General features: G+C 41.4%; 1 protein-coding gene across 6 annotated transcripts in view; it reads right to left on the bottom strand.

Annotated features, from left to right (window-relative positions):
* The window catches only part of LOC109896763 (dedicator of cytokinesis protein 4), a 141568-nt gene extending 133377 nt beyond the window's left edge, over positions 1–8191 (bottom strand). For all 6 annotated transcript variants that reach the window (XM_031831906.1, XM_031831911.1, XM_031831910.1 and 3 more), the window contains exon 1: positions 8008–8191. In XM_031831906.1, coding sequence (XP_031687766.1) covers positions 8008–8044 — 37 coding nt within the window. In that variant the 5' untranslated portion in view covers positions 8045–8191. The remainder of the gene's footprint in view (positions 1–8007) is intronic.
* Between the last annotated feature and the right edge of the window lie 6243 nt (positions 8192–14434).

Here is a 14434-nt window from a genome sequence, read left to right as displayed (position 1 = left end):
CAGCCCATGACTGGAACGAATTGCAAAAATCTCTGAAGCTGGAGACTCACATCTCCCTCACTAGCTTTAAGCACCAGCTGTCAGAGCAGCTTGCAGATCACTGCACCTGTACATAGCCCATCTGTAAACAGCCCATCTATCTACCTACCTCATCCCCATACTGGTATTTATATATTTTGCTCCTTTGCACCCCAGTATCTCTACCTGCACATTCATCTTCTGCCGATCTACCATTCCAGTGTTTAATTGCTATATTGTAATTACTTCGCCACCATGGCCTATTTATTTCCTTAACTTACCTCATTTGCACTCACTGTATATAGACTTTTTGTTTTCTTTTGTTCTACTGTATTATTGACTGTATGTTTAGTTTATGCCATGTGTAACTCTGTGTTGTTGTATGTGTCGATGTGCTACGCTTTATCTTGGCCAGGTCGCAGTTGCAAATGAGAACTTGTTCTCAACTAGCCTACCTGGTTCAATAAAGGTAAAAATAAAAAAAATAAAAAATAGTCCTATAATTTCTATAATAACTACAACCTAAAACTTACCTGGGAATATTGAAGACTCATGTTAAAAGGAACCACCAGCTTTCATATGTTTTCATGTTTTGAGCAAGGAACTGAAACGCTTTCTTACATAGCACATATTGCACTTTTACTTTCTTCTCCAACACTTTGTTTATGCATTATTTAAACCAAATTGAACATGTTTCATTATTTACTCGAGGCTAAATGGATTTTATTGATGTATTATATTAAGTTAAAATAAGTGTTCATTCAGTATTGTTGTAATTGTCATTATCACAAATACATTAAAAAACACACACAAAAAACGGCCGATTAATCGGTATCGGCTTTTCTGGTCCTCCAATAATCGGTATCGGCATTAAAAAATCATATTCGGTCGACCTCTAACACACACACACACACACACACTGACAGGTAAGATGATAGCTTACAGCAGCCAAGGTCAAACCATCATCTGCCCAGCCGCATCGAGCTGATTCATGTGGTGTGTGTGTGTGCATGCAAGTGACGTGAACGGAAAACTAACACAGTATATTGTGTGTTGTGTGAATTGATCTGGAATGGAAATCTAACACCTCACTAGCAGCTCAGGTAGTATCAAGTCAAACACTGGCAGCCAAGTATATTTATTCATACTGTACGTGCGACAGGGAGAGGGAAGAGTTTTAAATCAGCAGGATAAAATAATAGTTGTGATGCTTAGAGAGAGAGACATCATTATCATTCACATGAAAGAGTGATGAGAGCTGGGCAAGCAGAACAGCCTAGAGTACAATCATACCACGACGATGGATCATACTTTCTGCTTTTCCGAGCCAGAGCAGCATTCAAACATCACCCTTCAACAACACAGACAAAACAGGAGCCAAGGACATGGAGAGCCAGGGAAACATTAAAGCCATCTGGCCTGATACATTGTACTTTACCAACACAAAACACAACCCAGAAAGAGAGAGTTTGTGCGTCGCAAATGGTATCCTAGGGGACCCATAGGGTTCTGGTCAAAAGGAGTGCACTACATAGGGAATAGGGTGTCATTTAATTGGGACACAGACAGAGACAGTGTTCTATACGCTTTGATTACAACCAACTGTGGTGGTAGTGATCTCTATCTCTTTCATGTAGATGAACACCTAAATTAATTGTGGCCAGGCACCAGCTCAGTGGTGGGGTTCTGTACTCAACGGAAGCCTTTGTGTGTCTTGTGATAGCAGCAGCAACATGCTCCATGCCCAGATATGATCATCCATATTAATTTGGGGAGCCGAATGGGGAGACAGGGACATACTGTAGGTAAATGCATAGAGATAGTGGAAGAGGTAGACACGACACAGAGAGCCAGTGAGGTTTTACTACTTTACCATCCTCAGTCGCTCTGTCTGTTTCTCTGCCCTAGAGAGACCACAACAACATTACGGAAGTGTCTGGGGAGGAGGAAGAATGGACAAACAGAAGGAGTGAAAGAGACAAAAGAGGGGGAGCAAAATAGACAAATGGGAGGAGAGCAGATAAAAAAAGACAGATGGAAAGACGGATATGGAGAGCGGTGGGTAAAGATAGAAAATAACAAAGAGAGATAGAGACAGAGAGAACCACCCGACAGACAGATCAACAGACAGAGAGAGAAAGAGAAAAGAGAGACAGGCAGAATGAAAGAGAGAGAGAGAGTAGGAGAGAGAGAGAGAGTAGGAGAGAGAGAGAGAGAGAGAGAGAGAGGGAGAGAGAGAGATTGAGATAAGAAGATATGGGGGAGAGTAACCTCCAATCTCTGCAAACAGCCCACTCCCTGCCCACTCCTGACACTGACATGTTTTCTGCCTACCAAGAGGAGAGAGCCTTCTCGATGGCCTCGAACACAACCAGGATCATCACTGCATAGAAAGGCCTGGTTCAACCTTCGTACGACCAACCACAACAACCCATTTTATTAGGCATTCATAATGTATTAACACCTCTAACACAAGCATCACTGCACATAAAAGCCTGGTTCAACCACAACGCAACCACAACAATAACAATTAATTATAAAGCATTAATAATGCATGAATAACATACCTCTTATTGTTCCTTTTAATAACCGAGGACAAGAGGTTGTCAGACGGTGACTGGTGTGTTGTGTGGGTCACAGAGTCTCAATGGCTGCTGCGACCCAAATGGTACCATATTCCCTTTATAGTGCACATAGCGCTCTAGTCAACAGTATTCCACTTTAAAGGGAATAAGGTGCCATTTTGAGACACAAGCAGAGCCCATGATCAATACAGCAAGACTGAGATTACACAGACATTGGACACTATATAACTCAATCCCCCCAGGAAATCAATTTCTTAGGGAATCTGTTCTTTTTTTGCCCCTTTTAAAAATGAGCATGTGCACTAAAAACTCAAAACGCATCAATAGTTCCTTTCACACATCAATCCCAATGATTGTCGTCTATGAATATAGCATTCCTTTCTGACAATGCTGGTGACAGCCTGTCATTTCTCCACCCCCACCTCCGCTGTCGCAGTGTTGATGAGCGTGACCTGGGAATTCATAATAGAACACGCCCCATTAACCTCTTACTGGGTTCACAGATTGGTATCAGGGAAACCACGGTGACCATACAGTCGATAGACCTCTGGAATAGGAAGGCTACTTCCTTACAATGTACCTAAAGTAGGATTTATATCAGTATGGTTTAAATATAGGGTCCAGTGCAATAAGTAGGCCCTATAGGCCTGAAAGGAATACATGAAATCACTCAGAGGGGAAGCAGAACAATGAATAGGCTAATATCACCCCTTTTTTTAAACCCTGGCTTTTAAATATATCTATTTCACAGCACTGTCCTTTAAATATACCTATTCTACAGCACTGTCTTTTAAATATATCTATTTCACAGCACTGTCCTTTAAATATACCTATTCTACAGCACTGTCCTTTAAATATATCTATTTCACAGCACTGTCCTTTAAATATATCTATTTTACAGTAGTGTCATTTTAATGTACATTAAGTAATACATTAATAGGACATACATGCATGTACTATGTACAGTATGTAGCTATAGTGATGCCCTCTCAGTCCAGTTGTTAGGCTGCGTCGCCACAGGGGGTGAAAAGGTCAACATGCTGATTTTGTAAGAAATAAGACCCGGAAAGTAGCAGTGTTTTTTTCTGTGTGTTTTTATATAATAAATGGGATAGAGTGACGTTTCTTGTATTTTCAACTGAAAGTAAAAAGAGCTGCAGTAATGGGATAGCACAAACAGGCTAAAAGCAGCATTTTTTCAATCCAGTCTAGTATTCACCAACCATGTTAAATTGATAAAGTGTTGTGCATGATTGTCATTGTAAATAAACACAAAAATATTTTGTTGGAGTGGAGGAATAAAATATACATGGCTAGTTGCCCCTGTCTACCTATAACACCAGCTAGGCTAACATGTCAGAGGTTTAGCTCCCTCTTTCCCTCCCTTTCCCCATCCCTCTCCCTCCCCCCCCCCCCCCTCTCGCTATCTCTCTCTCTGATCCCACTGTGCCTGTCTAATTCACCAGGGAATTCCAATATTGACTAGGGCAACTCCCTCCAGCGATCATCATCCCTAAATGATTGCCTGTGTTGGCCCGGCCGCGGCTAGTAGATGAAGCCTAATGGATGAAGACAGCAGAGGGGAGCGGATGAAGAAGCAATTACAAGCTGGGGTGGCGTTGTGGGGCCACGCCTCCCTGTGCCCTGGGGCGGTGTTCATTAAGGAGGCAGGGGGGGTGTAATATAATGAAGGAATGGGACCACAGGCCCCGTTCCCCCTGCCAAACAACCTGCTAATCCCACAGGGGTAGGGGGTGTTGGGTAGGGTGGGTCTGTCCAACAATAAGGCCTCCTGACACACGCTGCCAGGCAGGGCCCGCCACCCACCCCTCGGCCCAGTGACATCCCCCCAGAGGGGGGCAGGCGACAGCAGCCAGGGGAGAAGGACAGCCCCAGGCCTGACACAGACCCCCACTACATAGCAGGCCTCGAACTCCTCCACTCTACTACATGCATTGCACAAGGGCCAGGGCCATTCAAGGGCAGCTCTTCACTACCCAACTGCTCCATTCTGTTATTCTATCATTCGCTTGAGGGTGTTTATATGTTGAGGATTATTTATGTGTTTCCATAGGCTGCTGTGGGTAAACATTGAGATTACAAACGTAAACACCAGGCCGTGGTTATATGCTAAATATAAAGTATTTTGTTTGAATGCTCGCTGGAAAATTATATTCAATACACACACTCACACGATCTAACGCAGCTCATTAAATTATGATGAGCAATGACATGCTTGATTGGCTGCAATATCAGTCTTAACAAGGAGAGAAAGGCCCCTTCTCTTCCTGTTAATCATCATTTAAGACCATGTGCAGCAAATACAATCTCCCGAAACAGAGGCAATGTTCTCTCTCCAAGGCTGTGAAGCTACATTGTTAGCTGTTGTGTGTTTAACTGATGGTGGATAATCCACTGAAAATTCCAGGATTCCAGTGTTCAAATGGAACCAGATGCAGTGGATTTTTCCAAAGGTGGGAATTCCAGTGAAAATATTCCCCACATTCAGTTCTACTATTCCATTCGTCTACCATCCTTTCTCAATGTACACATTTTTATTCAAATTCCCACCTCATGTTTAACTGAAATACATCCCAACCCTCTTTGCTATGAAAATCTCTCCTCTTGGCAGAATGCAACGCCACCGTAGCCTCAATGTCCATTAGGAATCCAATTTTACAGCACCCCTGCTTATGGTTACAAACCTGTAGTCACTTAAATGGTGTACTAATAGGAGTCTTAATGCTGCACTGTCTTCCTCTGCTGGACTCCATTCATATTTCATCAATGGTAGATAGATAGAGGGCGCTCCTCCTCCTTGGCTCTCCTCCCATGCATAAGGCAAATCAACATCAAAGCCCAATACCTCCCAATTAAAAGCTGGAATTCTAAATTTCACTCTGTGGCGAGAGATCAAATGGTTCGCACCAAGGATCCAAGAACCTCAACCCATTTTGGGAAGCCAGCCCTGGTTTAAAGGGGGTTAAAATGTTCACTGACAGGACCTCAAGGATATCACATTTGCAGTGCATACTATATCAATCATATTTAAATACAGCCGGCTACTATATCAATGCCACTGGAACATCAAAGACATAATGGACATCCATACATCTTGAGACTAAAGACCCCGGGGGTGAAACGGTTAAAACCAGGGTTTTGAAGACAGCTGTTTCACTGAAACATGAATATTCTCAAATAACATTCTGTGTTGAGCCTCAGTGAGTGATCGTGATCAATGATGATCACAGAGGGTAATTAGCTGGTTGGGCGTCATATAGCTGTAGAATAGCAATGTGTTCCGCACGCCGGGATCCTTTTGAATCAAACGAATGAATGTCTGCATTCTATTTTGGATTTTCTTTGCTCATTCAAAACCAATGACCCAAAACCATGGTGACAAGGACTTTAAAGACGCAGGAAAACATACTGAAAGGCCTAAATGTATGTTTACCTCAACTATCTGTTTCAGTAAAAGGTACACACAGTAAAAACCTCTTCAATGGAAGGAGCACCCTGTGTACCGATAGGCAGAAGGAATTTATAAACAAGGGAGCGAGTCTTGATGATGAAAACACATGGTCTTCTCCGAACTCTGCAGATTTCTCCACTTAACCTACATAGCAGCCCAAAGCATCCAAACAAACAACCAACGATCAACTACAGTACTTCTACATAGGGCTATGTCTTCACATCCATTAAAACATCTCTCTACATCATTAACATATATCCAAATGTCATTTGCTGTATGCAGCTTTTGCACTCTTTGTCCATTTTCAAACAATGTGTGCATGAGCTTAACCCGAGTTACAAAACATGGACAAATCACTACATTTACTCAACGTTGTGTTGTTGCTTCTTGGTCCACTTAAAGACAACAGCGGCCTTATGACCAGAGTTGCACAAGAAGGAAACAGTCTTTCTTCTCCAGAATCACCACCGTCATAGGGAGAAAGTCCCCTACTACCCAACCACAGGCTCTAAATCTGAGCTAATTAAAAGAGTCTTATTGAAAATAGGATCAAGACTGCTTAATCCACTTAAAGCCTCACTTGCAATTTAAGACAATGAAGGCATTTAAGCACTGAGAATACATTGAATGTTATACAACCCTCCTCCCACCTGTCTCCATGGACTGAACTTAGAAAGAGGTTGAAATTGTGAAATGAGGCAATGCATCGAACCGCAAGCGCCGGCTTCTAACTTGAGTCTTTAAATTATACAGTACCAAAGGCTTCTTAGCTCAGTTGTGACAGGGAGGGAAGAAAAACATGCACACACCCGGGGAAAAAAGAGCAGGGCCAGTTAGTGACCAAAAACCAACTGTAACAGATACAGGGCAGAGGCCAGTTTCTGGTTCAGTGAATCACTGTAATTCCCATGATTTCAGGTCAAGACAAGGTAGGCCTTCAGGCACCTAGAGGTGTGACTGATAGGCCTACATAACACAATATGGCAATATTTCTGCAATGGTGAGATTTAAAGCAGTTAGGGGATGAATAAAGCATCCCAAACATGCACTCCTTCAACCAATAAATATGCTTTGCAACACTGTTTTTGGTCAATAAGGGAACGCATCTCAATAGGATGTTTTGACAGAATGTGGGCGCACAGTGAATATCCCCCACTTCGATTTGATATTATAGCACTATTTTTTGAATCCCATAGCATATATTTCACTCGCATTGTGTTTGCTTCACTTCAACGTTTTATCTGTGGTGATGACACCCATGCCGCTCAGAACAATGCACACTAGGAGGTCAGCTTCACTCCCTATTTTCACTGAGAGAGACTAGATAAACAAGGTTGAAGGTTCAGTGGAATTTCCGAATACCAAAACACAAACAATGTTCCATCCGAACGTTTTTTTTTTTTAAACGTATCGACACTTTATTTTATTTTCAATGAGGAGTAAACACAATACACGCATATAAAGTGCTAAATAAATGCTTTGCACATAGTATCGTATTTTGTTTGCTTCCATTCATTTATCAGACACAATGTAACAACAACCAACAAAGCGATTAAGCGGGCACAGAGTGCAAAGAGATGCACTGATCACGGAGGTTCCATTGCCCCGAGTCATGCGTGGTGCGTTCATTTTTATAGCTGTAAAACCATAATGTATTCATAGCCTATAGCCTACAAATGCATGGAAAGAGCAAAGACTCGTGAAATGCGTGGAAGTGGGGGTGCCTATGAAATAAGCACGCGTTAGTAACCGTTAGTAAACTACAAGATAAAAGACAAGTGGTCGTCGTTATGTTGATAGTGTGTAACAAAATTAAACAGCAGCATATTCCCTATTAGATTGAAACTAATTACATTTTTTTGGTGTAAACGAGAGCGCCGCATTTTTAAAACATATAACCAATAAACTAAAACATATAACCAATAAACTTACCGACGCCGTATTTCTCGTGTTCTGTAGGTATCCACATATTTACGATTGGTACATTAAAGTAATTTGTGAGAACAGCAGCTAAATGCAGATATTTCGTGCTGTATAACGCATTCTAGGCTATTGAATTCCTTTCCTCTGCTCTGAAGTCATTGTTCAGATTGCAGGAGAGAGAGCGGCTACTGTATCTTCATAGTGGATTGAGAGGAGAAGGAGCTTTGCATTGTGGGGTTTGTAGGAAAACCGAATGACGTAAACGAACTGAGAGAAAAAAAAAGGGCTCAGAGTCCCACAAAGCCATAATGAATACATGGATGAAATAGAGTACCACAGTATGAGTCATAATACCCATAAAACCTAGCAGTCAAACAGGGAAATGTTTCCAATTGTTTTTCCACCATTAATTTTTCCCATAGTGGATTTTAGGGTGCGCTCGTAAATTCCCTCTGGAGCACTCTCGTCAGAGTGTGCCAGAGCGCAGAATAACAAAAAAGTATAATTCAATTGTAGCCAGCAGCACAGTTACAGTCACCAAAGCTCTGGATAACATGAAAACAGCCTAACCAGCTCTTCTAGGGCAAGAAAATGGTCAGAGTGACATGTTCTGCCATTTATGTCTGGAAGTAGCTAGCAAGCTAGCCAACTTTAGCCAGTTAGCTTGGGTGCTTGACTGCCATTGTGAGGTCAGAACAGTAGGATCAGCTAAACACTCTGAATTTACGAATGGACAATCTGACAACACTCTGAATTTACGAACGCCCAGATCACACTGAACGCTCTCTGGCACTCCAGAGTGAACTTACGAATGCGCACTTAGAAAAATTTAAAATAAGGGCTGTGTTTCCTGTAGGCTTACCCTGGTGTGATGTTTTGATGACCATGCAAATCTCGCTTGGACAAGGTAACTTTTATCAATATATTCACCTGTATTTACCACCCAAAAATGAAATGCTAATTAGCTGCTAATGTGGCTATCATAAAGAACTACAAATGTCATGATGTTCTGCATGAAACTTCCGAATTGAGGCAAAGGTAAGAATCTCTTCATTAACTATCTAACGTTAGCTAAATGTAGTAAACAATAAATTGGCAACATTTATTTTAATGGACAATTCTGTGAAATGTCTTGTGCAAGTTTTAAATTGACACAGTGCCTGTTTGTAAAGGTGTTAGCTAGAAATGACATGCAGGAGCTTGCAGGGATTTGTAGTTTTGCATGATGTCTACTGTGATGCTAATTAGCATTTAGAATCTGAGAGTAATAGTGACAAACATATTAATTAAGGTCACCTTTTCCGAGCGAGATTTACATATTTATCAAAACTTCATGCCAGGGTAAGCCTACACGAAACACAGCCCTTAGTTTAAGTGTTTCTAAAATCCCCTAGGGGGGAAATTAATGGTGGATAAATGATTGGAACCGTTTCCCTGTTTGACCGCTAGGTTTTATGGGTATTATGACACCTCCACTGTGAGGCTCTATGAATACATACATGAACGCTTTGCTATTCTTGAGTTGTGGAATACTGCCTTGTCATTGGATCGGTAGATGTGAGCCTGATGCAGTAGGCTAGTTAGATTTATGCCAGACAGGCAGACAGTCTGAGTGAGAGAGCGAGAAAAAGGCCAATATGAAATTGTAGGCCTTGTCAAAGGGTTGCCTACCATGTCTCATGGTCTCCATCAATGGAGATGATAGGCCTATAGGCTTCTGAGTGGTGCAGCGGTCTAAGACACTGCATCTCAGTGCTAGAGGCGTCACTACAAACATGGTTTGATTCCAAACTGTACCACAACCGGCCGTGATTGGGAGTCCCATTGGGCGGCGCACAATTGGCCCAGCGTCGTCCGGGTTAGGGCTTGGCCGGGATAGGCCGTCATTGTAAATAAGAATTTGTTCTTAACTGACTCGCCTACTTAAATAAATAAACAAGAAGAGATTCAATTATATTATGAATCTACGATATATGTTCTTAAAGGGATACTTTGGGATTTTGGCAATAAGGCCCGTTACCTAGTTCCCCAGAGTCCTGAACTTGTGGATACCATTTGTATGTCTCTGAGTGCAGTTAACCCTGGGCAACATAGGCCTGGGAGGCTCACAGGGATATTGATATCCACAGTACTCCACCAATTATCACATTTGTCAACGCAATACTTCTTGTAATTCCCCAATAAAAAAATTATAATAAAAATGCACTGTAATGTAAGCTTTAAAACTGCAAGGTTCTATCTCTGCCTCATGGCAAAATGTGTAGAATTGCAGGAAATTTGCCTTAAAATGTTATTTCCCAGTGCCCAAGACTGGGTTCGTCCTGACATGCACTGCCAAAGTCATTGTAGAACTCCTTGTATGCTATTTTTGGTTTTAGCTCACTCACTTGTGCTCTGATTATGAGGGGGTCCCTGATGAATTTGCTTTCACCAAAGGGGTCCCAAAACTTTGAGAACCCCTGGTCTAAGGATGGCCTAACCATACCATTACATATACATGAAAAACAAAATGCACAAGTAAATCATAGAATCTCTATGGGTCTAACAATATGACAGTGATATTGCTAGAGATCCCAAGTGTTGTGGCACCAGGGTGTTTCAGATTCAGAGGTTGCGCATTGACTACAGATGGTGTACGTGTTGGCTGACATAACCCATATTTCACATGCCAGGCATGGAAGAGAAGGCTGTTGCAGGACATGCATTCCAGTCCTCTTACAGCTCTTCTGCTCCTAGGGTGAGCACAAAAATAATGCATGAGTGTGTTGAGGACTGCAAGACACTCCAGTATACAGCCAAAAATTCAAGGCACCGTCGGGTTTGTAGCTCACATAATGCCTGCAATTAACTAAGTCAATCTGTATGATTTTAAAGCTCTGACCTCCTAATCTCACCCAGTTTTCCTCCCTCCCTCCAACTCTGTGTTTCAGGTCAGTTCAGAGGCAGCGCCAACTCCTTTGAAATAGCCTCTAATAGTAATTCCAGCTGCAAGCTGCGTAGTTTGCTTCTCTTTGCAACTTAAACCATAGATGTTGTTTATTAAACAGCTGCACAGAAGCCTCCTCACTCATACTCTGTTCTACTGTGAAGCTGTGGGCTGTGGGTTGGTTTCCCCTTATGGACCTAGCTTCCCTCACCCCACTGCTGTAAATGCAAGTGTGTCTAGCACAAAAAAAAATGAAATGGGTGGTTGAGCTAGCTAGCTGGCTGGGTTTAGACTACAGTTTATACAGTGTTTCCGCCATGTTACAAGTCGTTCACCCTACACGCCACCGTGGTCTCTGCCATGTCTAGATGGGGCATGGAGAGATGGGCCCACGGAAAACTCCATCTGAGATTAAATAATCACAAGAGGAGACTAGGGGTAAAGTTTAGATTTTTTATTAGTTTTACTTCTTGATGTATTCCTTCCTCCCTCCCTGTAAAGAAAAGAGATCTGGGTGGGTAGTGCTCTTTCATTAAGGGTAGGAAACGTAAGTCTAGCCGGTTCCAGCATGTACTTCCATCACACCTCTCGGGTCAGCCAGGGAGAAGTAAAAACATGAATAAAAATGAGTGAAGACATTTAGCAGTTGTTGACTATTTATTTATAACAGGTGATTTATAAATGATTAATAATGCCTTTGGTATTTGACATCATATATATGTACTATATTGTATACAATGCATCTCTGGCTTTATCAAAGCATCAAGTCTCACAAGGACATAGCATGTCCTCTACCACTGTGAGTATCCCATGTGAACTGAGTAAGCCAGTGCTCTTTGAAGAGGAGAGATGGAGAGACCACATGGGGGATAAAGGAGAGAGATGGATAGAGAACACCACCACAGGGATAGGAATGGTGAGGAAAAACATGGGTCAACAGAGGAATTACAACAGAGAAGCGAGGATGGACAGAGAGAGTAAAACAAGGATGAAAAGAATACTAAACAGAGAGAAAGATCAGTCGGGTTACGGTGTTTTCCACTGATCACGCGGTTGTGTGGACTATGACCGAGATGACACTGCAGGCTCACAGTGTCCTAGACCCAGCTTGGTGCCATATGGTCCCTAGAAAGACAGTTACATAGCTTGAATAGTTCACGTAGGATGTGACAGAGAGAGAGAGAGAGTTTGAGATTATATATATATATATATGAGAGAGAGAGAGAGAGAGAGAGAGAGAGAGAGAGAGAGAGAGAGAGAGAGAGAGAGAGAGAGAGAGGGGGGGGGGGGGGGGGGGGGGGGGAGAGTGAGATGATGTCTGAGGCTGAACCACACTGAACCACACACAGACCCAGTAACCCAGAAATATCACTCAGCGCTTCATTTCTGCAAATCACCCACCATCGCTTTTCATCTACAATTCATAAAACAAGAAGAGCCATTTGCTCTGGCTGAGAGGAGAGGAGAAGAATGAACAGGAGAGGAGATGGGAAGGAAGGATAGGAAAGGAAAGAGATGAAGATAAGTGTTTTCCTACTATTCTAGAATTCTACTCTATTCTACTCTATTTTTATACTATACTTCTATTCACTATTTCCACAGAGACCATATCATTTGTACTCTACCATGAGTTTGTAGAGACAGGCTATGGCCAGTGACACATATTTAAATTGCACCAAACCTTTCAAGTCGCCTTCTCTCCCCAGGAGTGTCCTTGTCATGTCCTTCCCTTTCTCCTAGAGAATTCCTTCAGGCATCATACCAGTCACCTTGCTTGATAATTCAGCAAATTTATGCTGCTCAGTGTTGATTGACTTTGTCATAGCTGGAAGGTTGAGTTAAGTAATAGTACATTTGGTAATCACAAGAGACTAGTACTCTATCTGTATTACAGCAGTTCTGTCTTTCATTTTATTCACATCATGCTGTGTTGGTCTGCCAAGGCGATCATACTGTATGCCCTACTGTAACAGACTAACAGTTGTCAATTTCCTTTTTCAGACCACAGGATAGAACTGTCTAAATATATCTCAGAAAAGAGCCCATTTATGATTTAAGCTGTGCATGTTGAGAGCTTGGGACTTTATCTGCTAAAAGATGATTCTGAGATAATTGGCTTTAAAGTTCCGAACCCTCATTGGTTTGAATAGTGTCCGCAATTTCTATCTTGTATTCTGTTTAACTAAACAACATGAATCCGGAGTACTATATAGTACTATATAGGTAGAGAGAATTGAACAGAAAAATGCTATGCCAATAGCTACATTTTGACTAAAATGCAGATATAACCTTATAGTCCCCCACGCTCTCTCAGTATCTGACCTTTCTAAGCAACATGAAAACAGCTCCACAGTAAAAGGGTTAAATGTAGGCTGTACCTATTTTAGTGCTGTACCTATTTTAGTGCTGTACCTATTTTAGTGCTAAGGATTTTAATGGAGATCTTTCATCTGAAAACTGATGGCCTTAGTTTAGGCCTTAATTGTACTGAGAAGGCTGGCTGTATTACTGTACCTAGACAGCACATTACATTACAGTACTGGCACAAATAGCCTATAAGGATTAGCCAGTCTGCTCTATAGAAGTAATACCTGCTAAAACCATAATCCACCAGAAAATACCCATTAATACAGTGCCTTCAGAAAGTATTCACACCACTTGACTTTTTCCACATTTTGTTGTAATACAGCCTAAATGTTAAATGTAGATATTTTGTCACTGCCCTACACACATTACCCCGTAATGTCAAAGTTGTGTTTATATATATATATATATATATATATATATATATCTATATATATATATATATCTATATATATATATATATATATATTATATACTGTATATATTTACAAATGAATTAAAAAAGTAAAGCTGAAATGTATTGAGTCAATAAGTGTCACGTTCTGACCTTTATTTCCTTTGTTTTGTATTTATTTAGTATGGGTGGGCAGTCTATGTTTGTTTTTCTATAATTTGGGTATATCTATGTTTCGGCCTAGTATGGTTCTCAATCAGAGGCAGGTGTCATTAGTTGTCTCTGATTGAGAATCATACTTAGGTAGCCTGGGTTTCACTGTGTGTTTGTGGGTGATTGTTCCTGTCTCTGTGTTTTGCACCAGATAGGGCTGTTTAGGGTTTCACACGTTTCTTGTTTTTTGTAATCAGTTGTTCATGTGTACGTTTACATATTAAAAGAACCATGGACACTTACCACGCCGCATATTGGTCCTCCGATCCTTTTCGCCTCACCTCTTCGGAAGAAGAGTAGGAAATCCTTGACAATAAGTATTCAACCCTTTTGTTATGGCAAGCCTAAACAAGTTCAGGATTACAAATCTGCTTAACAAGTCACATAATATGTTGCATGGACTCACTCTGTGTGCAATAATATATATTTGAATGTCTACCTCATCTCTGTACCACACACATACAATTATCTGTAAGGCCTTGCAAAGAAGGATACCTATTGGTAGATGGGTAAAAAAAAAAGCAGACATTGAATATCCC

This window comes from Oncorhynchus kisutch, linkage group LG9, assembly GCF_002021735.2.
Source record: "Oncorhynchus kisutch isolate 150728-3 linkage group LG9, Okis_V2, whole genome shotgun sequence".
Lineage (NCBI taxonomy): Eukaryota > Metazoa > Chordata > Actinopteri > Salmoniformes > Salmonidae > Oncorhynchus > Oncorhynchus kisutch.
This window is presented reverse-complemented; position numbering and strand designations above follow the sequence as displayed.